General features: G+C 40.4%; 1 protein-coding gene and 2 long non-coding RNA genes across 6 annotated transcripts; 1 reads left to right on the plus strand and 2 right to left on the minus strand.

Moving 5' to 3' along the window:
- Positions 1–727: 727 nt before the first annotated feature.
- LOC111269588 (uncharacterized) lies at positions 728–7867 on the minus strand. Its single transcript, XR_002685845.2, has 2 exons — positions 7728–7867; positions 728–1952 (listed from the first exon to the last, which is right to left on the minus strand). It is a non-coding gene; the product is annotated as an uncharacterized LOC111269588 (long non-coding RNA).
- LOC111269580 (glutathione S-transferase 1) lies at positions 5054–24914 on the plus strand. 4 transcript variants are annotated; one of them, XM_022849312.2, is made up of 6 exons: positions 5054–5438; positions 8040–8531; positions 9366–9479; positions 22040–22188; positions 23612–23828; positions 24372–24914. In XM_022849312.2, exons 2-6 carry the CDS (start codon positions 8505–8507, stop codon positions 24507–24509), a joined length of 645 nt encoding a protein of 214 aa, XP_022705047.1. In that variant the 5' UTR covers positions 5054–5438; positions 8040–8504; the 3' UTR covers positions 24510–24914. The 4 variants fall into 4 exon arrangements, with proteins under 4 accessions (XP_022705047.1, XP_022705049.1, XP_022705048.1 ...); XM_022849313.2 differs by lacking the exon at positions 5054–5438 and adding an exon at positions 7770–7847; XM_022849314.2 differs by lacking the exon at positions 8040–8531 and having other exon boundaries at positions 5056–5438.
- On the minus strand, positions 10438–12909 carry LOC147752219 (uncharacterized). The gene is made up of 2 exons (XR_015314644.1): positions 12170–12909; positions 10438–10560 (listed from the first exon to the last, which is right to left on the minus strand). It is a non-coding gene; the product is annotated as an uncharacterized LOC147752219 (long non-coding RNA).

A 24914-nucleotide genomic window follows, 5' to 3' on the forward strand; every position in this document is an offset into this window, starting at 1 on the left:
CGGGGGCCGACTGGTAATTGCCAGAACATACACCGCTTTAGCTTCTCATCAAAACTTGCAAGCGTTAAAAACCAGTAGTCACTCACCTTGCCATCCTTTTGTGGAAAAAACAATGCGGAAGTCTACAAAATTTTGATTCGATATAGATTCTTTTCTCGTAATACATTTGGTGGTTAACAAGCAGTACAACAGTAAATTATTTGGTTTTCAGTCACTTTCACAGGAAGTTACCTTTCGATTCGGTGCTGTCGTTGTTACGCAGCAGAGGTGGCCTTTTCAAAATTCTGCCTCAATTCAATCACACCATCGAGCATCTGCTGAACTACTTTGTGGAGTTTATGTGGTTTTTAACGTCTGACAGTTAGTAGCAATCTCAAACTCGCTTAAATATAAGTTTGTTTTTGACAACCTCTAGCGGAAAAAAGCCTATTTATCGTCGAGCAAAGTTCACCTTTGATCCACGTACATGCGTTCGATGCTAGCCAACTTCCAAGGTGGCTTCGAATCACGTCGGCCGATATTCATACGCCTTGAACCCAAAAGTCGAGGTCCATAGCGTTATCGCCCAACTTTTGGATTAAAGCTGGACGTAGCAAACTGTCCCCTCATAGCCCGCCAAATATTAGTAGCCCCTACGGGGTATCGGATTAGTGCATTGGCGTAACACCAACTACAGTCATCGCCCCAGATATGTTTTTCTGTTGAGAGAAAGAATATTCCAACTACGTAGAGCAATAGGTCAAATTGTCTAGATTTGTTTATTTGAAAAGGAAATAATTTGATACTGTTGTTTATATCATTGCTGCTTCTCAATGAGCTTCAATACGTTAATAGAAAGATGACTCCTTAGACAGATATTTCTTCTGTGCCTGACTGAAAATGCATATATAATTTGAATGAGTATGCCTCAGCTTTCACTTACCAATAATTAGTGTTTGAATTGTAGAAGATTCAATTTCTTTTCTGACTTTCTTTTTTTCCGGATGTTCAGTATTACTACTATTCTGGTCAATACCCTACTGATGACGATAGGTTATAGGTGATCACACTTAAATGAATAGGTTTTTTGGTGTTTGACACATACTTGTTCAACTGCAGTTTTTAAATTTTTCACTGTCGTTAGGCTTTCTGGCTTAAGCCTAGGTTTCATCTTTGAAGTATCCACTAAAATGGCATCGGGTCTGAAGAAGCAGAAAAAGTTCGTATAGGATTTCTTCATCCGATTCATCGATTTAAAAAATTTTCATTAAAATATGTCTTCATAACGCAGTGATAGCATGCAGATACAGAAATTTAACTCGCCATCCTTACTGAGCTTCTTCCGAGTGTCTGGTGAAAGGAATTTGTAGCCAAAAGCTTCCGTATACTATCAGAAAACAATGGTCTAATTAATACTTTGCTTGACGTGTCGTAGCACACGATAAGTCCTGGTAAATTTACATGGTTTTTGCATAACATGTAGATTTATAGTTGTCCTGTAAGCAAAAATGATGTTGATCCGTTGCGCCATTTTATTTGAATAAACCTTCATGTTTTCAGATGATCTTCCCTAAAAATTGTTCGTATTCTTCGCGAAATTGTTCTCTTTTGTCCAGGTCATCCTTATCGATACCATGTAACGTTGTTGGAATATAATTTAAAATGTAGCGCATGCTTGATTTGCTGATGCCAAGAATATTTGCCTATAACGTCCCTGTACCCTTTCTTAGTTGGCGAAGCTTGTCGATGTTCTTGGCCTTGCGGACTATTATGTATAAATATCCTGAACAGTTCAATCCAGATTTGTCTTTTTTCTGAATAATAGTAAAGCGCATAAGTGGAGCTGCTCGGGACATTTCCTAGATTACTTTATTTATGTTTCTACTATGCGCTCATAGATGCAACAGCATTTTCAGCTAAGCGTTTTTTTTACTTCCATTTTTGTCCACTCATTGGCTCCAATTAATTATACTCTGAAAAGAAAGAACGGTGAGAAAATCATAACCAATTAAACAGTGTATGTATATTCTTGGGACACCCTGTATTTATACGTCAACGAATACCTCTATCAATATCTTTTGATAGGCACAAAGTTAAAACGTTATGCGATCTCGGAACGGAACGGAACGCGGTTTAAAGAGTCTGCGGCTTCTCAATAAAGGGCCGACTGCTAACGCGTGTAGGTTCATACCTGTCGTACGTATGAAGCAGTCACACATCTGCACATTTGGTGCTGATATTTATTAAAACGCGTGAAATAATCATGAATAAACAATTCAAATTGCCTAAACTAACTATACTGCTATAGAAAGCTCTTATTGAATTTATATTTAATTTTCATAATAAAATATTTTCATTCGCGGCACTATATCTAAGATATGATCAGATTAAACAGATAGATGACCATAAACAAAAATAAGATCCCTCAAATATTTTTCTTCCTGGAGAGAACTTCAAATTTGAATTAAATGACTTTGATTTGCGTAACATAGAGACCAACTGTTCCTGTATCCACATTGCATATAAATATATTTCATAATAAATGCTTATATATACTAAGTTTAGGTTGGGTCGATTGCTTTTGCAGGATTATGGTAGCAACCCAGCTTACTAGATAAACTGATAACCCCGGACAAATCCTTTGCTCTTTAAAAAAGTCTGAGGTTGAAGCAATGAATGGAAGAGATACAGATCTCTCGCTGGCGACGTACGAAATCAGAACCTATCTATCGAAAAGTTATTGATAAATTGTCTAACCGCTTCGGATAACGACTATCGCCATGATCGTTTGGTGAGTAACATATTTCTCGGCTAGGGACACTTGCTGGTCTAAATGCGAACGCGGACATAGACACGCTTCGTTTTGTGTCGCGATCGATCCCTTTGACGGAGCGCCTACCGGCGGCGTCGGACGTTGCGCTCAAAATATTAAAGTAGTGACTGAGTACGAAGACGAGGTGTCCAAAACACCAAACGCTTCAATACTGCTATCCACGGCACGGTTTAAGGATACTACCGTTCAGCTTAGACGTCCCAGGCCATGCCGGATCATAATTGACACTAATCCTTCCAGATTTTGCCATTTCCCATTTTAGTTAGGCGGAACATATTAGAAAAATATGACAAACTAAAGCAGAGCAGGTGCTTATGTCCTCAAAACGGAGATATAACGGTTAGCCAGATTCAGCGTCCGTCCGACTCTCGAAGCGCATTAGGGAATTAGAACGCTAAATCGTTACGACTCAGCACGTCGCGCTTTAAAACGCTGTCGTATATAGATCGTGTGGTGACATATAATTTATTATAATGATAGGTTCCCACCCATCATTGTCCGACTGTCCCAGCGGATATCCTAATATATTTTCGAACCATTTAAAGGTGTGCTTTTGTGTGATTTCCAAGTTATCTTCAAGGTATATTGTCGACGTATACTAAAAGCGTGTATCAGAGTCATGGATTTGTCCGCAGTCTCAATTGCCTGCTATTCATTAACTAGTCTATCTGTTAAACGAAGTCATTTGTCGACTCTGAAATCTACCACAGTCAAACTTACGCATAGAACTTTCTCGTAAATCGAGCGCGGACATTGTTCTAATAGAGCGGAACATCGCCCCGTCCGCTATAGGAACGAATTTGTTATAAGTAAGTTGACAATTTGTAGTGGATTATTATGCAGAACGCACTTATTTATGAGTAAATACTATATTGTGTACAACTTTAGCATTGGACAACTCTATGGATGCGAGCAAAATTTTGCTCGTAGCCAACGCAACTTTATGACGGTGCTCAGATTCTACATGATATTCTGCTTTAGTGACCGTCATAACTATGAATCAGTGAAGTTGTACTCGTTAAACGACTAGACGATGATACGCTATCAGAGGAGAAAAATCACGGAACATATAGGTAGAGTAGTTCAGTAACTCGGAAATTTATCCACGAACATTTCGATGGATGTGCGCATAACAGCAACGTAAAAGAAGCTTTTTACTGAGCTTGACAATAGGAAAATTATCCAGCTTTAAATGCTGCTGTGTAAATGTCGGTTGAGTACGATCCCCTGTAATACAAAGTACAAATGTTTAATTGGTGTGTGACACTAGCTAATTTAGGGGGTTGGTTTTCTCAGTTGCTTATTACTCAGACGCTAAAGCCCCTATGACGAAACAAAGTGAGTCCGAACCTAAACCATAACGTGTCCTTAAGATTAGAGAGCAACCATGTTACTAATCAGCTGTCACGGGGACAGACGCTAGAACCTAGTGAAACATCTCCGTATTCCCTTACGCTACAGAGTTTTACCATGTATCTGTCCGCACGTGTCAACACGCACCAGTACAGCCCAAATGTCACCCTATAACAATCTCTGACCAATAAGTTGCCTTTCTAATAGAAAAACATGTCTTATATTTGTCTTTGAAGCATAGGTAATACCAGGACTAAACTTTAGATCTTGCCTCGTCATCTTGTGCTACTCCCATTTTCCATTTCTTTGTTCCCTAGAAAATCACTTGGGGCTCCGTTTTGATCAGCAGCGTCGCGAGACAGGAACCAGAGAGGGAGTTCTTATGAGACAGTTCGATCGAGACAGCAATGTCCGTCATGAGTGTCCGTACGTGTCTGGTCCTTATTTTCGCGCGTACGTCAAATTCACGTGCGATCAACGTCTCGCAGTGCTCATGATGTCCCCTCAGTCGCCTATGTCGTTTTACCCCGACTCACTCCTTCAATAACTACTGCCCTTGCTGGTTTACTTTACACGCCTCACGTCGCTGCCACCGCCGTTGTTGCGGAGTAACCTAGAAAACGCGCACGCAATGTGTCTCAGATACCCCTTCTTTTTGCCCCTAGCCGCCTCCGAAACAGTACGCCTGAATACCGTTGAACATCATGCCTAGTCCATTCCTCTACACGATGCAACTAGAGCGTGTAAGCAGTTGTATTGGGGAAAAAGCAAATATTCGCCGACTCGAGTGGAAAGGGTCATAATAGCACCGAGGAGGGGCGAAGCTTCCCGGCCACGACCTGTATACCATATAAGTATCACAGCATATTAGATAGTATAGTGAAAGAATGGCCCAAGGGATGCACGTCGCTAAATCGAAAGTTCAGACTTAACCTAGCCGTTGTAGAAAATGCAGTGATTTGAGCGCTGGTGAACAGTGGTGGACAAGTTCGTCACATCTGCACGGTCTCTTCAACAATGTGTCGTCTATAATGTTGTAAAGTATCTAAAGGCGACGCTACTTTTAGGACGAGATTTCGTAGTGGTGCTCGTCGATACGCGAAAAAGTCGCTAAACAAATGACTAGGCGGATCTGATACTGCGCTGTATACGGCGATTGTGTGACGTAGAGAACAGACCTGTATGAGCCAGTGAAATAAGTCACCAAAATGGGTGAGGTTTCTGAAACAGCAAAATAACTGTACAGACTGATCATCGGGATCGGCCTCTTTTGGTAAGTGGGTTTAGGCACGTGGGTTCTGTAAAATCGGGATTATGCTGAAAATGAACGAAAATAATAATAATAATAATGATCTAATTGTGTCGGCTCAAGCAGTACTGTGTAAGGAGATCGTTTATTAAGCTACCTTTGATGCTTTGTTATGCATCCATTAAAGAGAGTTGGGTGTAAAGTTATATTATGAATTTTTATTTATGAATATCTGTGATAGTTTGATCTACCCCTTTGTTTGCTGGTGTACCATTAAATAACACAAGGGAATAATTGTAATGCCAACAATAGGTTTACAGCTCAAATGGTCTTAAATTGATTTTGCTTGATAGAAATGACGACACATCAGAGAGTGGGTAACCTTCTTGGTACCTGCGAATAGAAAGAGTTCAGTCTTGAAGAAATACCCGAGCTTGGTTTACTCTAGCCTTTCTCCTTGGCTAGTGGCAAGATGGGGTACGAATTTTTTCCAACCCCACAAGTAGGGTTTGTTGAAATAGCGAATTTTCTAAGTCTACAAAGTTCGTGAAGCGGTCCTGATTACAACGCGGATTTGAGCCCGCGACGTGAGATACATACGAAAGCTTGGAGAAATGTTCATTTTATATTGCGTAACTACGGCATCAGACCATTCGCTTTGTTTCACTTTTAAATTGGCACTAAATATAGCATTGCGGCAATGCTATTCGTGTGTGAACTGTGCCTTCTTACGGGACTTACTTACAGGCTTTCTCGCAGGAAGTACTTATCTTGGGCGCAGGTTCTTCTATAAGAGCATATCAGTATCGGTATAAGCAAAGACGGTGTATCAATGTCTTGCTTTTACGAGTGCTTATTCTGCACTCTACGGTTTTTGGTAACTTACAATGTAATAATATCTGCTTGCCAACTTTCGACTTTGGCATGACAGCTTAGACTCACTGTCGAGACTTTACCGGTGCGAATGGTGCATGAGAAACCGTCTGCAGACTAGTGGGAGTTCATTGAATCGGTTCCAGATGTTCCTCTATGTAAACGCGTCGCCTATCTAAATCAAAGACACCTAGTAAATAATATACTAGTGCTATGCCATGCTACACAAAGTCGCTACTGGTGTTCAATACACATGGATTTTTTTTGTGTATGCGGACGAGTCTTATACTGCCATACACATTAGCAATGTTAAATGTTGTGCCTCTTATATGTGTTATAGAGAGCCGAGCAGGTGCTTCTAATAAGCTAATGTAAATCCAGTCCGAATAGAGTCGCCCGAATCAAAGTATAGTACTTTCTCTTACCTCTTTATATATATATATATATGGGTCATACCTTATACATTAATATTGCCTGTAAATGGCAGCGATTAAATTTGAAGACACTGGTGATTTCTCGAATCGATTTTATCCCTATCAGAAGAATTTTTTTAACTAAGGCATCTGCTAAACATAGCCTATGCCTGCATCGGATGCGAGCCTATTTGTTTTTTATTTTTAAAAAAAAAGCGAGTCATGCTTGACAGTCGATATTGAGCTGAATACAACTAAACTATTCTACTATACCAGACTAGCGTTAATTTACTTGTTTTTTTTTTAAATCTATAAACGTAGAGCCACATTAAACTGAACAAACATTTATGAACATTTTTATGGTATAATGGCCAAAGCCTGTAGCCTCACATTTGAGTCCAGAATAACGACTCAACTTGTCTGTCTGTATGTATGTATGTGTAAGTTTTACCATTCTAAGGAGCTGCCTAAAAATAAGTGGAACGTTAAAACACGGTGCATTTTTCACCAAACAGCGTTCGTGCAACTGAGAATAAGTTGGATCAAAGTACGTTTTAGCTAGCCGAAATCAGTCACTAACTTAGTCGAATAGTACTAGTTAAGTGTTTTTCGGAACTGATTAGGTTAGACGGAATACAGTACGCACCTTAGGCGCACGTCCGTATCGGCCTATTACCATGAGATTTAAACTGAGAACGTTACGCTCAAACGTACGCTGATATTAGAGCCTTGTGATAAAATACGGATTGTTTATCTCCACTCGAGCTATCTCGTATGCATAATAAGCTAACTATAGAATAATACCGGTGCCGATTAGAGGGGATGTTGAGAGTTTAAAAAATACGCCGCGCGAGAAAAACCAAAACATAAAACCGATGCGAATTGCTCGAAAAATGATTCAAGGAATTTTCAAACGCCTCTGCCGGCTCGTGTGCGACGCCAAATCTCTATTTTGCTCCAATGCATATCTAACGGTGTTTTGCAAGAAACGTGTGGATGTAAACAGCTTTCTGGTTTAAATACGCACCTTACGTGACGCCTTGGGCAATACTTCTTTCAAGAGTTTGCCTTTCGCCAACACATAGACATCGTTCCATGGCTGTTCCATTGCAACCGACGCTGCGCGTACCGTCAGTAGAATATTTTAGTAAGTTGATCCCGGTTGATATGATCCGGTTGATTTCGGCCGATTAGCACGTTCTAATCGTGGAAAACTATGCTCCCCTTATAATTTGAAGACCTCATGGAAGTGGCCACCTACACGCGAGCCAGAGAAATATCGAAAATACTCTAGTGAGACTACTATCTAGCCTAAGAAATCTCCGCTTTTTGTTTACAGGATAGCAATAGTCATCAAGCATACGAGCAATACTGAGCGACGGCGTCATCAATGACTGGAACCTAAATCGGCTTCCCCCGGTCCTCTGTACCTCGGTTCGAGTTTCTACCATAGCTTATCTCAACGATCGATACGCGTCAGCTAATTCTAAATCGTGTTTCGTGGTCGTGGCCTCTCATATATACCAGAAGCACAGGCAGCGGCCGGCGCGGCAAGGTGGCTTTGCTTCTGCATCTGGATGTCTGTCCCTCTCTGTAGACAGACTCCCTTTCTCGAATCGTCCTTTCTCCGTAGCGACGAAGCTGCTCGCAGATTCATAGGGCCCAAGTCGCCGGAGCCGCTGCGGGTCCCGAGGTTATACCTTTATACGGGTATCGAAAATTCGCCCATCTTGCAGTCACTTTTCCAAGCTTCGCGCTGGGCTGCGCGCCTTCATCGTCGGTGGTTCTCGCGAACGCCGGCGAGATGACCGTTGATCTTTATCATATGGAGGTTAGTGGATCGAGTAGTACCTTGATTAAATACTTTGCCATTCATACTTGTAGGTGCGAGCCGGAAAAATCGACCAGGAATGCGAACTGGTCGTGCCAATGATGATGCCTCTGAAGTGAACGTTGTTTTTTCATGTTTAAGTTTAGCTAGTTTGGAGGCTTTTAGAATTAAGTGATTGTGTGTTGAGCTGGAGCTAAGGACAAGCGCGCTTATTTGCCAAAAGGCTGCTTACTTGAAGACGTTCGTAAAACAATCAAAGCATTCCATTTGTACTGCACGCAAATTTATATGACAAATATGGGCATCGGCATCGATTAGGAAGAACGTATTTCGCTAGTTTCAGCCCTACCGATAAAATGGTTCAAACATCTCCTTTTGTGGACGGGTCGTTTCTATTGGGCAACCAAAAATTGCGCTTATAAGAATTACTGATGTTGCTATTATTATTATTATAAATGAGCTCTGTCACCGAGTGTCGTCGGAGTCGATTATGACCCAGAACGGGAATACAGACAGACTTAGCTGTTAAGAAACTCGAGCAAAATGCATATTTGGATTTGGCGTTGGGTCTGTTCGTGTGTTTGCATCGTCGCTCGGTGGTGCGGGGTACTACATTACTAGCAGTTACTGGGGGATCTATTGGCGAACAGAAGCACAGAGCAGCTTGCATATGTTTGTCTCAATAAACGGCAGTTCAGTCTAAAGAAACAGGGTCATTCAACAGCACTTTTCTAGCTATGAACCATATGTTATAGTATAAATTATATATTTATATTATATATAAGCCTTATAAAACAGGTATTTTTCTTTCGTTCGAATCAACGTGTCCCGCAGGTATCGGCGGCATGCAGAACTGTTCGGCTAGTAGCTAAGACGATTGGCGTCAATTGTAATCTAAAGGAAGTGGACCTTTTTGCAGGGGAACAAATGAAACCCGAATTCATTAAGGTACGTTCTAGAAGTATTAGGACATATTATATTTTTAATGGTGATTAGACGTTGCTGCAGGGAGAGTGAGGGCAAACAGTTGAAGTGGTGTTAAATCACTGAACGATCTAAAATTAGGGATCGTACGAATCTAACAAGTAGACATGCAGCTAACCAAATACCAGCTCAAATCATATCAACAGTTCCGTACAGGCCAATACATATGGAATACACATATGAATTTCTTGAAAAAATTCTCTCAGCCCTTATCTCATCTAGATATAGTTCTCCTTTAATTTCTAACGATACAATTACGCAAACCTACTTCGCCCCCAGTGCCACCGCAAGTTTCGAATCACTGAACTTTACATAGATTGACAACCTGATGATCCTGATCCATCAAGTACATATATCTTCGTAATTTTTTATGGACGAATTCGTACTACTAATTTTTACTTTGTTAGGGGGAAGCCTGTGTAGCGTCGGCGCCTTTTGGCCAGAAAATTGTCTAGCTTGTGTTATGGCTTGTTCAACGTGCAGACTTGACGCTGATTAACGGTAAAAAATGCAAGATTGAAACGCGGCCGTGATCGCACTATATACGTTAATTTTTTTGTTGGCGCTTTCAGTTATTCATTTTAATGTGATTAAGTGCTCAAGTCATCTCTTTGGGCATACTATCAAGGACTTGCCTCGAACTGAGGTGGGTCTCGCTGAAATTATCTGAGGCCTCTCCAACAAACCTACGAAACGACTTAGCAAATAGCTGCTAACATGATAACTATTCTTTAATCGTATTGATTCCCTGTCGATTTTAGGCGTAACGATCTCCATTAATTACTATCCATTCAAATATATATATATATATATATATACTAGAAATGTTCAATTGCGTTGGTGTTCCTGTTATATGAGCCATAATGAATTTAAGTTTTTCTGTAATCCTATTGTTACAATAAATGCAATTTCTGCAACGACGTAACTTTGGGCGTTGTTGAGAAGCCATTGTCTTTATTCGTTGAACGGACGCCACCATAGCTTCTATAAGGCTTCTGAACTTTGTCTGGAATCAAGCATCCTTTAGCGATGACAATCATTGAAACTGAAAATCAATAGGTAGCCTATTGACTGATGTTACTGATGGTCAGCTTTTGATTATGAAGTTGTCAAATTTGCATATGGTCTCATACGACTGAGCAAAGTATGAAGTTTATTCCAGTGGCCGCTGTTTTACCCGCAGCCCGAGTTAACTTCATACTGTTTATGCAATCACTATCTTGGTTTGAGCCGTAGTTCTCCTATTGTCAACTGTAGTGAAGATAAATCAATCATACTTAAATAAGAAACCAAGTATGGTACTACAAAACTCATACATAAACAATATGAGATTTAAGTGCATCACTTTATAAACTTAAAGTGGCAGCTATCATTTATTTAGCCTGTAATGTCGGCCTAAGATCTTCGATTTGTGTAACACTAACTTCTCTATAAGTTTGTAGATATATCAGTTAGACTATTAGTTATGTCAAGCCTATGTACGCCAGCGTAAGTGGAACTATGTTGGGTCATCATTTATTTTCCCCCATTGGAAGGTTGCACAACCTATAAGAGGCAAACTGAAGTTTGGCAGCAACGAAGTTTGGGTACAATATCTATTCTTTTTCTATTTTAATTTCGTATGAATACAAATGTAGACAGTATAGTGTATTTAAAAAAAGGAAGCTACATACAGAATAGCTTATATCAAAACAACTCGTCAAGATATTAGTCAAGATGTGATATCCTCTTACGCAAAACCTGGCCAATGGGCTCCCTTCATATTATTTCTCTTCATATACGCTCTATGACCTAAATAGGTTATGATAAGAAGGCGATAGAAGGATTGTCACGATGGTCTCCTTGCGTAACCTCTAACCTCAATAGCATAAAAAGTAAGATGAACTGTGGATTCGCGACCACGTGGCGAGAAGTTTGATTCTTCAAAGTAATTTGGGATCTAAGATTGAAACAACGTTATATTTGCGAGCTTCAATGGATTTTACTTCATCGCAATGGCACGTAAAATTATCAGTTAGCTAAATGCATATATGAAATGACTTGGGAACCTTGAACGGTCCCGAGTTGTTTCTATCGTCTACTCAGTTATCATTACCTAGTTAGAGTACACCTATTTAAATCGTGGTCAAAGACATATGTTTATCTGTCAAATCACCTCATTTGAGATCGATCTCCGAGAAAGCGACTCAACTATTTTACCTTTAGATGCGGTTAAGGCTCAAGCGAGGCTGTTCAAAAAAACCCATCCGACAGCCAAACATTCATGTGCTCCTAAAGATTCGATGACGTTGTAATGCGAATGGCATATTGTTGGGGGTATTGTTTTCCCATAAAAAAACATTTGCTATTTTAGGGTTAGGAGAGCCACACCGTTTCTTGTACCGCGTTGTTTTCATCTAATGTTACTTATTTACGATTCGAGCATATATCTTCGTGCTAGTTCATCTTATTATTCAGCCGTATGAAATGCGCCTTTGATTCGCGATGGCCGTGCGACCCACTTTCCTTTTCGCTAAATCATCATTTTTTAAAATTTTATCTTTACTGAGTTATTGCAATAGAAGCAGTGACGAGCTAAACAGTGAACTATGGCCCTCAGCAAATAAACAGTCTCTTTCAAAGCAGCTCTTGGCGAAGTTAGTAAATGTTCTCACCGGACATGCTTTCGCTCGGCTAAGTAACCCTGATGACGTAGTAGTTGGTCCATTAGACCGGGCTGTAGTCGCCTCATTCCTTCCTCAAGTGGCTTACGTTCGTTATTTTGCGGTAAACTCTAGCAGCACCTAGGCCATGTAGCGGCTGCATGGATGCTAATAAATGCCTAGGTCCTACCATTGCAATGAGCTACGTGTCCGCATCTCTCGTCTTTCAGGAATTCGTTCATTTGTTGAAAAAGACTGAGAAAAGGGGCCTTTCGCTGGCCTTTTGGCAATTTCTCCTCGAAACAGAGTAGCAGCTTCGACAACCACAGAGTAAGAACTGTTGCTAATACGATGCGAATCTGGTGGCCGTTGTGTCCTCTTACCCAGGCCGTTTGCTCAACTCAGCGATGCTTGTTAAAGGTACAAGGGGAAAGAAGTCCATACCAAACAAGTCGGGACACGAGATAGAGACGAGCTATGCTCTGCAAGTTACCTGTGTGATGATTGCTTAAGATCGCACCTTCCCTGAGGCACCTTTCCTAGAGGATTCATAGTTGAGTGACAGTAATCTTAATCAAGTCCTATGATTGTACGCCATGCCCCGTGGTGCGAACTGTGGGTGAGTGTGGTACCGTGAACGTAATCGGTAAATGACCTGAAGATTCCTCGTTGTCTTGTGTATCGTCACTGAGAGGCAGCTGGGATCGTAAGGCAGTGTGCGGCCATGTAATAGGGCTCGACGTTGGCGATAGGTAAGGTCATCCAGTTTTTTGGGGGGACATAACGTTAAGAAGTGCTTCGTTATGACAAATATCCAAATTGCAAAAAACGGACCCTGCGATCGCTGGCACGCGAGCGATGACAAATGCTAATGCAAATAATTGTTTGACCACGAACTGAAGAAGGCACAGTTGAGCGATAGCAAGTTCGCGCCCTCTGGTGGGTGGCACGATTATAATTGGGTTCGTGAAACCCAACCGACTGAAGTTCGAAGAAGACCCATAGCAGTGAGTCGCCACCGGTGGAAACAACTGCCCATCACAGCACAGGCTTCAACTACGTTGCTTTTGTTCATGCCAGTGCGGCAGCCCTGTCGTTAAAGATTCATCTGAGCGAACACTATTTGGCTGCTCGTCGTCAAGTAATCGAGTATTTTCTGCAACAATTGGAGGAAATGACGCCAGCGGCGCCTATTCTTCTGTACATGCACGATTGGTTCCCGCCCTCGCGGGCCGCAACATGGATACTCCGATCGGCCGAGGTGCCCTACGAGCTTAAGCCAATAACCACGCGCGGCGAAACCAGTAAGCCGTGGTACCACAAGGTAACGACTTGTAGTCGATCAGCTGCATGCTGTGATAAACTAACGTTCCGTCGTTGTACAGAATACGTAGGCACTTCTGCTATTGAGCGCCTTTAATGTTCTATGGTAGATCACCGACAAAAAACAGTGCTGCCATTGCTGTGTCTCAACTGTGTCTGCTTTGATGAAGCTATGTAAACAATTAAATAGAACGTCATTGTAAATAATCCGGCACGACCATCTAGGACTAATCTGGTCACATAATACAGTTGATCACTCTAAATATAAAGATGTAGAAAAGTGGAGAAGACTACTAAGGGAACAAAAACGAATGGCAAGTTATTGCAAAACAAATAATCATTGCCGATCAAGGCTTTGGGATGAATTAATTACGGGAATATATCTAGAGAATGAGCATTTTTGCTGCAGTGGCGTAATGGTGTAAGGACTAGCACGAATAACGCTATCCCGTTTGTTTTATTGTCCAATGATATTTGTGTTTACGTGTGTGCAAAATATACGAAACATTGCAGACGGCCGATTGTGGAAATATACGTTACACTGATAAAGGTTTCAAGGTGTCAGCTGCTTCATTTTAGATACGCCTGACAAAAGTCTGGTAGAGCAATATTAAAGTGATATTGTGCTACTAATGAAATGCTTGTATACGAACAGGTAACAAAGGTATTGATTTGTAATGTTATGTAAAACTGCAGAGTACTCCTTCGAGAGGTTGTAATGGTGAGATTCGAGATCAAATGAGTGTTTTCTCTAAATGTAGGCCGTTATATAGGGACTGTCACGACGGTTGTTGAACCTATTTCCTCACTCGAGCCATTCACTCGGAAAGCATTACTTCCACAAAGAGGGATACGTTCTTTCTTAGGCACTATAATGAAGTAGAGAAGTGGGCTAAGGAACTGCTAGGGGCTGCAACGACAACTAAAGAACGTTTAGAGAAAGACAACATTAGGGAAATTCCAAGGGACAATTTTGTTAGACCGAATTTATGTTTCAGTAGTTTTTTGCATAACTAATTCTATTTCACACCGTATTCAGTGCACTTATTCGCTCCTTTATTTTTAGCTTGCATAATAGATTTAACAACATTTTTAGACCTACATATATGCGGGAAATGTAGGTAATCTCTTAAAACACAAGTTTGTTTTGAGACTTTCTATTAACAAACCTAGTTCAGTCGTACACAAGATTTCTCGTTCGCTCTTTGCAAACACTCGATAATGGACCTTCTGGAAAAATCTTCGGGGGGCGAGGGCGGGGGGAGAGGTTGTTGCTTGGTGTTGCAACGGAGGCCCTGATTCAATTAGAATGATTTTTTTAACATGCTCGTTCATTTTAGTGATTCATCGAAACGATTCAGGACACTTACGCCCAGAATAACAAGAGATAAAGCTGCCTATCAGTATGAACCATGATACGTGCAATGCATGTCCTGTCGAGTGGTATGTACGAACTTGAGACTACGTTGTATGCATACAAGTCTTTGATCCACCGTTTGTCTGCTGCACACATTAGACACATTGGCCTACCGTAATCATTGCTTCATCTAGTCAATTGTTGAGAGAGCATGCTTGCTTTCAAGTGGCCATTTGCAGAACTGGTCCTGTCAAAAGGCTTACCTATCCTAATTATGCTAATGACCGTAATTAAAGTGCGATAGTTCATTATCGATTGTCACATGCGGCTGTTAAAATACCGCACATGTCACTATGACTACCTGTTGCAAGCATGAGCGATCTCATGCTATTTTGATCATCGCTCTTCACCGGTCTAAAAACTGTAACCGGCCCAGACGTGCGTGTTTCTCTGTTAGCTAAACCCACTAGCGCAACGAACTCCACAAGAACACATTGTTACAAAGGATCGTTGTTATTTTCACCGTTTTAAGAGTTGACTCTTTTTATGACTCACAGTAATTCAATGTTTTTATTTGTGAAAAGAGTGGTTTGGTAGTTGATGTAAGTAGTTTTTTAAAAAAAATAGATTTTTTAGATTTATTAGGTGGAGTTTTTGTTTATTTTTATTTATTTATTTAAGAATTAGTGAGATTTTTTTTGTAGTTTCTAATAGTTCAATTGAAATTTATTTGATATCGAGTCAGAATTAATTTATTGTGGTCTACTACATTTAACATGAATGATGATATTATTGAATTTGAATAGAATTTATTACTGTATTTTGTAGTTTATATTATAGTTTTAATACATTATATATATATATATATATATTATTAAATACTATGATAAAAATATCTTGTATTTATGAAGTTTACCGACTTGACGGACTTGAAGGATTTCCAAATAGTAAAATATAAAGTTCGTTGAAAGACAAAAAGCACCAGCAAGAACAAACATGTGGATTGCTGTTCAAGGGCACTATATATCGTATTTGAAGATTCTCCTATAGACAGAAGGATTACGGGCTAAATTGAAAGGAGTCCAACTTCAAGCAAAAATCGTTGTAGTATAAAACAATAATGCCGTTATACTAAGAGCACTATACCCTTTCAGTATCATTGCATTAATTATCTAACTCACATATATGTGACACGTTACTATCCAATTGGCCGGAGACTGCCAGAACAGCAACAGTCAAACGCTAGATGTTTGAGGAAATTTGGAATCGCCTAAAACCCATTCGAAATGCCTTTTTACTTCATTGGGATGCCCAATAGGGTTTTTACACAATAATTTTCGGTATATTTATTTAGCTTGTCAAGATCTGTCGATCGGTGTCAAGAAACCCTTTCACATAAAACGTCGTGTCAAAATTTCACCAGTCAAACAACATTTCAAAGTCAGAAAGTGAAAATTAGGACATTGAGCATGCGCTGATTCAGTTCATCGAGGGCTTCCGATCGATACTACAAAATGACCCTAAAATAGGCAGTCATACAAAAAAGTAGTTTCAGCTTCAGGTAAGAGGTTTTTGGCCTTTTCCGATTTCATTCAAATCATCGAGATCTATTGGTTGGTGCGAAGAATCGCCGTCAACAAGGTGGAACGTTACGTAGGAACGTTTTTAATATTTTGATACTTCTTTAGAAGGAAATTATTAACCAGATTATTCATCGTATGAGCCTGTATAACTGTCCAATTGACATTTATCAGAAACTCACTTAAAGAAGCGTTCACTAGCTTCCAGAAATGCATATTCATCCCACCGCCACATATGCGGAACGGACTCCTGAATGGATCTTTTTTTTACCACTTTCATGCCGATATACTTATACCATAGGGATATGTGTAGCATTTTGACTCAGCTCGGCGAGATCTATCTATCGGTTGACGTTCTTAAAGAAAACCCTTTATAGAGAATGTCATGTTGTTAAGTTCTCGATTTTCTGGGGACATTTTCGATCTCGAAACCGACATTTTGAGTATACAATTTTGATTCAAGAGCTTTTAAGTGGTGTCAAGAACAATCTCCCTCCCCTATATGTAGACCTTCATGTAAACACCTGGCTATTTTTTTGGTCTGTTAAAAAACTTTTTCTACGAAAATCTCACCAAAATATAGCTCACTTTAGCCCCAACAACTTTATCACTAAACACAAAAAACAAGCTAAAAAAGGCAAAAAACGAGTAATTTGCCAGCCCGAGTCGACTATTTCAGAAAAGCAAACAGATGTAGCGTTTTAACACGATAAAAGAAGATAGCCAGATATATAGATACATTGTTGTACGTGCTTTCCATATATCATGCGTACGTACATACATTGGAGGTCAAGCACAGCAGTGGGCGTTTGATTCAAAAAACTTTTCGGTCGGATATTGTACTCATGGAAATTGGCAAGATTAAGACTGCTATTTCGAACGGCTTAGGATTGATCTACTTACCAAAAAGTAATAATCGTTCGGTCATGCATCTACTCATGCATATTATTCGATCTCGTTATATGAATTCGAAAAGAAAAGATCATACATGATTTATTTTTGTCGGAGATATAATAGCCCATTCCTCTATATCGAGTATATATCGATACAATAACATAGCAAGATTTATAACTGGGGTTCGAGTAGCGTCCCATGTCGCGGCGAGTTCGCGGCCATGTACGCAGCTCAGGCTGAATTTGTCCTAGTGTTGGATCTACCTGTTCATTTGTCTGTTATGATGTTCCTAGGCTCTGATAGACCGTTTACGTCAGACACCTGTTGATCAGTGGAAGTAGATATCATCGTGTATACACAATGAAAAGCGTAATGACATTAAGCTGGTAGAAATTCAAAAGCCGATGCTTCGATCAGCGATTGTGTCTGCTCGCTATGCATTATGGGGTCACTATTACCACGCCTAAAAATCTCAAGAGCACGAAGCGTGGCCCGACCTGAGTGTATTGTTGTGATCTGAATAGAAAGACCTCCTTCAGATTATCATTAGGGATAGGAAATTGCTGTTCTGAAACATCTACATTCATCATATTATTTAGGGAATATATAGAGACAATAAGTGCCTCTCTAAACGTAGGGTCATTGAAGTTCAGACGAAGCTTCGAGAAGAACATTTTTATATGATGTGTGATTGTTTCTTTGATCCTCGTAAGTCATTGCTGCTGTTATTACTTGTAACCGTTTTTGGCACGAATTTTTTTTCCACACAGATATACCTACACATTTCGCTCTGTTACTGCTTCACTGTAATAGGAACATAACATTAAGAAGAGCCAAAATTCCTAATAGCCCCTCGCAATATTGAACCGCATACGCAACTTTCCTATGCATTGAACAGATGCCTAATAGCGGCCTGCCTCTCTAGTTTGCCAACGCATTATTTCTATGTGGTTAAGCGTGTAGTGTCCGGGGCTTAGGCTCAAAAGTACCGAGACACAAACCGTGACAAGCACGCTTGTGGCACTTGCAAACATAGCTTCCCATATAGTATAGAGTACAATGATTCCTTCAAATAAATCATGTGCGACAATAGTTTGGATAAAATTCTACTGCTGCAAAGTGACTCAATGCGTGGAGCAGAACTGATGGTAGCAGCCGTCGACCTTTCTCTCAGGCCGACTCTCCTACCCCAGCCTATCGAAGAGGGATCAGGGAAAACGACGTCATTCGTCGTATATGTACATAGGCGCCGTTACTCCGAGTAGACTAGTCAAACGGAGGAGACCGTAAAGTGCAGATAGGTGCAAAAGATAACGGCCAAAAGTGATCTTTGCAAAACCCTACAACTCATACGATATGTAGCAAATAGATGAACAAGGATACCTGGCTAATCTCCAACATAACTAAACACAAACAATTCGCCTTAAGCGGTTTATGTCCTACGGAATAGGTGAGCGAAAAGGTTATAATTTTCGTGCGTTCCGCTTACTTCGATTCAGTTCAGAGTACGTACACTTTAGTACACCTTGATTGGATAGAGCCATTGCATTATGTATAGCCATATGACTAGAATATGGTTCCAGCATCCGTATTAGTTCGGCCTTAAACATACAAAGATATCAATAGCGTAGATCGAAGTATCGATCACACACTGCATAACCAAGTTACATTGATAACACTCGAACGCTAGTGAGAAAGGTGGTAAGACACACATCCGTTCAGCCGTGGCCAAGGTCGTTAAAAATACGTTCGGTATTATTTACTGCACCATCACTGCAGCCCTGGACTTCCAATAGGTCCAACTGCTAGGTTCAATCGTCTCGAACTATAGGCTCCTTTTCGGCTGCTTCCACTAGACAAATGGCTCTAGTGGCTGTTCTGCGGGCACGACAATCTGGGGTAATATCTGTTCCACGCCATAAAACCACGCTGCTGTCCTATAGACAGAAGGAAAAAAAATCTTATTTTGGATGATGGCTCTAGTCAAACTGCGCGCCGGACTCAGGAATTTTAAGTTTAGGGGTTTGGGGTAGCCCGGTTAGTGATCAACCGGCAAATTGGCTCTACGCCCCCTATATAAGCGATATACATTATATTACTCAGTACTATGCTATTGTGACCAGTCAATATTGCTGGCGCGTGGAATTCGCCGTTGTGGACATTGGGTGCGCAACAGCTTGTTAGTAACGACTCCTGAACAGAGCTAGCGAAGTACCTGAAACGCAGAAATTATTATAGACGTGTGGACATAGCTGTTTTATGATAAAACAAAAATGTTCAACAGTACTAAAGAGCTATATATACATATTATAATTAGTTCAATATCGGGCTTTTTCGACTAGTCACCAGACGTGTCACGAATGCTCATTTGTACGAAACCAGTACCATTGGTGAAAAGTTTGTTTCAATGGGTAACGTAAGCCAACTTACAGCCCTGATTAGAACTTGACCAAGGAGTAACTGTCATCCGATCCCTTAATACTGGATGAACTTTCAACAAAATTAAACAAAATCGACGATATATATTATGGCAGGCCATTATACAGCTTCTTGAGCTTTTAATGAATGACAACTTCGAATGAAATGGAGAAGTTTCTATAAGATTTAGATTTAAAAGACTCGATCCCGTTCCTTATATTTTAGATTTTTGGTACAGCAAATAGCGGCCATCATTGAGGAGAGAATACGTATCGCCCAACTAGATAACGTGTAACGTTTTATAACTTCTGGACCTTTCCTCAGCTTCAACGAGCTTTCACTTACCGCTATCGTTAGGTATTGTTAACGAACAAATATTTTGAAAACAATTAGTGGCTTGTTCAGGTTCAGAATTGGACTTTAACCGAAGTAAATGTAGCGTACGGAATAACACTTTCGGCACGTGCAGAAAAATATTTAGGTACAACTTTAGAAATAGCTGATAGAAACATCTAAATGTATATATTCAAGAGTTTTAATTGTACATATATATATATATATGATTTGACAGGAATTATTGTTAGCTATTTTGGTCTCTGCGTATTACAGTATAAGGCAGATAGAAAAAAGCTTACACACTAAAATATAACTTTTACAACGTAATTTCGAGAAACCTCTAAAATATCAATTTTATGACATTTCCATTCGGACGGTAGCACGGCATTGGAATTGTCAGCGGCGTAACCGACGAGAACTTTGCTGCGTCGTAATAATCAGCTTTTTAGGGGGCCACGTCATTCAGTATAACTATCTCGTTCTGCAGCGTCTAGAGTTCAGCCAGAAACGGTATGAATTGTTATGGCGCCAGGAGATAGGTTCTATACAGCGTCTGGCTTGCAACTACGTCACACGAACTATTTTATCAGCTAGCGGCAGGTACATATGTACCTAATATGTATTCAAAATTTGAGACCCTCATCAAACTACCACTCGGCCGTTATTTAGTCGCTTCGGTGATAGTATTTGCAATTCGGCTGCCTTTGCTGCTGCTGCTGCTGCTGCTGCTGCTGCCGCTGCTGCTGCTGCCGCCGCTGCCGCTGCCGCCGCTGCCGCTGCTGCTGCTGCTGCTGCCGTTGCCGCTGCTGCTGCCGCTGCTGCTGCTGCTGCTGCCGTTGCCGTTGCCGCTGCTGCTGCCGCTGCTGCTGCTGCTGCTGCTTGTAGCCTCCAGGCTAACTACAAGATCTACAACTATTAAAGTCGCCACGTTATTTCTACTGTGTCCGACCCAGCAGCAGCAGCAGCAGAACGCGTAGGATCTCTGAATTTGAACCTTCATCATAGAGCTACCTAATTACAGGGCCTGCTATCGAAACCATTGCCTCAGTATGGCCTGTTGCACGTGGAAAATAATAAATTAGTTTTCTAAATAACGGTGCTCGTTTGCGTACGCATTATCCATACGCATACGTTTTTAAAACCGAAGCGAAATATGTGAAGATAACTGAGATGTTGCCGTTATTGGTAACCGGTTAGAGTGTAGTCTATAAAAACGATGATTACCTTTTGTACTAGCATTTCAGCACATTTTGTCGCAGAAAAAACCCATTCTCTTATTTTTAAACGCTGGGACAAAAGGGTGCTGACTAAAGGCATCCTGTACATGCTAATATACCTAGTATTCGAGTGTTCGTGCATATGCATATGGAACAAAATGTACGAAAACAATTTATTCGAAGTAATGTATCCGATATTGCCGTACAAAGAAATCTGCGTAGTTTTTACGTCTAAACGTAATTTTTTGAATTAGTTATTCAATATACAGAGGTCCTTGAGGGCCGCTGTAGCACTCTGAAGAATATTACCAAGAAGCGTCCTTCAATAACGAAAAAAGAGGTGCAGCTGGCTCGTTATAGACCCTCTTCCGCGTGCTGAACGTCGTCGAACTGTCAAGCCTACCTTGATGCCGAATCCATAAATGGAGTTTTCAGACAAATTTTTCCGTAATGGCTTGTGTCGAACAATCAGGAGCGGTGTCACTATTGCGGCGATTTATTGATATCTATTTTATTTTTATTTAGTTTTTCTACTAATTTTTTATCTTATAATGTTTATAATTTAAATTTACAGTTTACTGATTGGCAATAACTAAATTACGGTAATTAATTAAAGCAGTGTTGTTTTTCCACTATATTTAAAATACATCGAAAACAGTGCCTTTACCCAAACGAACTGGTCGTTTTGAGCATCTGGCAGATACTATTTAAAAATATATTTGATAAAACACGAGCTGGATTTCATTTGTGATTTTAGCTAAACCCTCAACACACGATCCCCACATTAGTTGATGGCGACTTCGCGCTTGGTGAATCTCGAGCTATTTCTACATACCTCATTAACAAGTATGCTCCGGGTCACCGACTCTACCCAGACTGCCCCCAAAAGCGAGCTCTCATCGACAGGTAAATGATAGTTCTTTCTAAACCAGAGTGTTTTACCGAAATAAATACAAAATTTCAGCTTTATCTCCGATGCTACTTTTTTCAATGAGACCTGTATTTACAGTCGTTTTTGAAGCTGGACTCGACCAATCTTGTTCGTTTGAGAAATCGAAAAGAAACGTCCATTACATCATATAATTTGTGTATAAACATATATGTGAAAATCGTGTAATAGTCGACATTTCCAATAATCCTATGTAGCATTTTGACCGTTTTGGACACTTATCGTTTGGCGGACGTCCTGCGATTGTCGCCCAACATTGTGTCCTGGATAGACTCGTTCGGCTTTGTCCAGCTTAGCGGAAGGTTCATGAGTCCTGTTAAGTCATATTACGTCATTTTTAGTTCCTCCTATCGTACTTACCGAAGCAGCTAACGTTTGTACCTTTATAAACGCGAAGTGACTGTGTAATCGACGAGACAACAGAAGTCGATGACCTATTGAATTGATGAACGGCACTAGTTGACAAACGTTTCTACTGAGGTCTTTTCTTACGTTTTTCGTTACTAATTTTACTTTAATTGAGAAAAACAGGGTAAGATTTTGATGTTTTGTGGTATGCGTCAAGCGCTAGCTATGCCCACATAACGCTACGGGTAATACAAGGTGAAACAGTTTTTAGCCCTTTATCGACTACATGAGCATATACCCTTGATATAAGATTGATTTAAAAAAAAATCAAGGTTCCTCAGCTAAGTAAGTGGATTTATGTAGCATTTCAATAAGTATCTAAGAATGTAGAAACGCAAAAATAAGCAAAATTTCATTGAACGTCTTTGCGATCAGGCAGCGAATATGTCCATTAACTGAAACGACATATGAAGTTACGCAAATTTGGATCTGGGCGTGGACGCGTTTCAAGGATCCGTACGATATTGGGGTAGAATGAGTATGCGATAGTAATTTCTACTCGTCTTGCTTACACCCCTTTAAAATGAATTCCTATTCTGGCACGTGTTTGGATTAATGCCAAACGGCGGAGCCGATATCTGTTGTTTAAAAGAAACAGATGAAAGTGGGCCATAACTTTTTTGGAAAGTTATGTTTACGTAATATATTCGCAGTTTGATTAACAAACAATAGTATCGCTCACCTGGTATTTATTTGCATAAATTTTTGCTTATTTGTATTACGTTAACTATCTGTTGTCAGCAACCCTCGAAGCAGCGATCCCTTATCGTTTTCATCTAATATAAATAGTTATTGGCATTATGATAGTGTTATTGATAGCCTGAATGTCGCTCATCTTCGAGAATTGTTTTCAAATGTACCAAATGCGCGGAGGAACTATGACGAATATCCCATTGTTGGAAAGACGCCTTGACGATCCGAAGTTCCCTAAGATAATGCTAATTTTGTGGGTGTCTTTCACTTTCGATGCAGATATCTATATTTCGACATCGGGACGTTGTACAAATCAATTGGCGACTATTTCTATCCGAAATTGATGTTCAACAAAGAACTCGAACCTGATCGGGAAAAAAAGCTGAAGGACGCACTTGGATTCCTGGAAGCCTTCCTCAACGGTCAGGATTTCTTGCTTGGCAAGGAACCGACAGTCGCAGATCTCTCGATCTCATGCAGCCTCTCAATGCTTGAGGTAGGTTGATACAAAGCTGTTTGTTAAGTTGTTGTTGTTGTTGTTGTTTAAAATACTGCACCCCGTACTTCGAGGGGTTTTTGCGCTTAGAACTATATAATCAGATTATATTAGACTATAAAATTTGATGTAGGGGTGTCGCAGGCCAACCGCTGGAAATGTCATTTCATTTACAATTTAATACAAAGAAAAAACGCAATGGATACTAATACTTAATAAAAGAAAAAAACATAATTTCTTATGAAGTTCCTTCATCATGTATATGCGGCCGTCGCTAATTTCAGTTTCAACGGTGGCAAACATTTACCATACCGCTTCGTAGTTATCTTAGAGAAACCTACAACAAGTTCAACAGAAAACAACCAGGTTTCTTGTGCTCAGATGATCCCGAGGATGTGTTAACACGGTAAAATTGGCGAACGCATCTAAACAAAAATAGATAAATATAAAAAAAAACACTTACGCTACATCCACCCTCAACCAGCTATGACTAATTTTCGTGCCTATTCCGGTTTGCGCGACCGACGTAACGCTGATTTACAGATCACCTCATACGGTTTTCCTGCTTTCCCCATAGCGGAGGCATACTACAATCGTCTCAAGCAGCTGCCGCACTGGGAAGAGTGCAATGCGAAAGGTATCGAGGGTTTCAAGCAATTTGCCGCCGGAAAACTTCAATAGCAGCAATAATGGAATCATTTCAGTATGCCTACGAGCTGTCGAAGTATTGGGCAGCTACGCGTGACCAACTAATAAAATGACGTTCTTGTGGGCTCTAATCTGCTGCTGGGGTCGTTAAGCATTTTCGACCCAACGAAAGAAATGCCTACGTACGAAACTGCCAGCAGGGCCTGAATTGCACAGGACAATACACGCAATCATGAAACTGTGACGGAAGTAATCGAACAAAGTAAAAAATTATATAATTCCTATACGATACATACAATATTCTTAATAAAAAGAGCAATAAGCCAGAGGTTTGTGCGTATCCCGGACCGACTGGCACACAGGCGCGTACAGCCAGTCCTACGCAGAGAGAACTTACCGAATAGTTTAATGGTACTAATAAAGATTACCTCAACAATA

This window comes from Varroa jacobsoni, unplaced genomic scaffold, assembly GCF_002532875.2.
Source record: "Varroa jacobsoni isolate VJ856 unplaced genomic scaffold, vjacob_1.0 scaffold_1398, whole genome shotgun sequence".
Lineage (NCBI taxonomy): Eukaryota > Metazoa > Arthropoda > Arachnida > Mesostigmata > Varroidae > Varroa > Varroa jacobsoni.

Coding starts and splice junctions, on each gene's coding strand:
- LOC111269580 (XM_022849311.2), top strand. CDS start 13,332: ATGACGCCAGCGGCGCCTATTCTTCTGTACATGCACGATTGGTTCCCG. Junction 13,482..22,039: donor GTAAGCCGTGGTACCACAAG/GTAACGACTTGT, acceptor TTGTGATTTTAG/CTAAACCCTCAACACACGAT. Junction 22,189..23,611: donor AAGCGAGCTCTCATCGACAG/GTAAATGATAGT, acceptor CTTTCGATGCAG/ATATCTATATTTCGACATCG.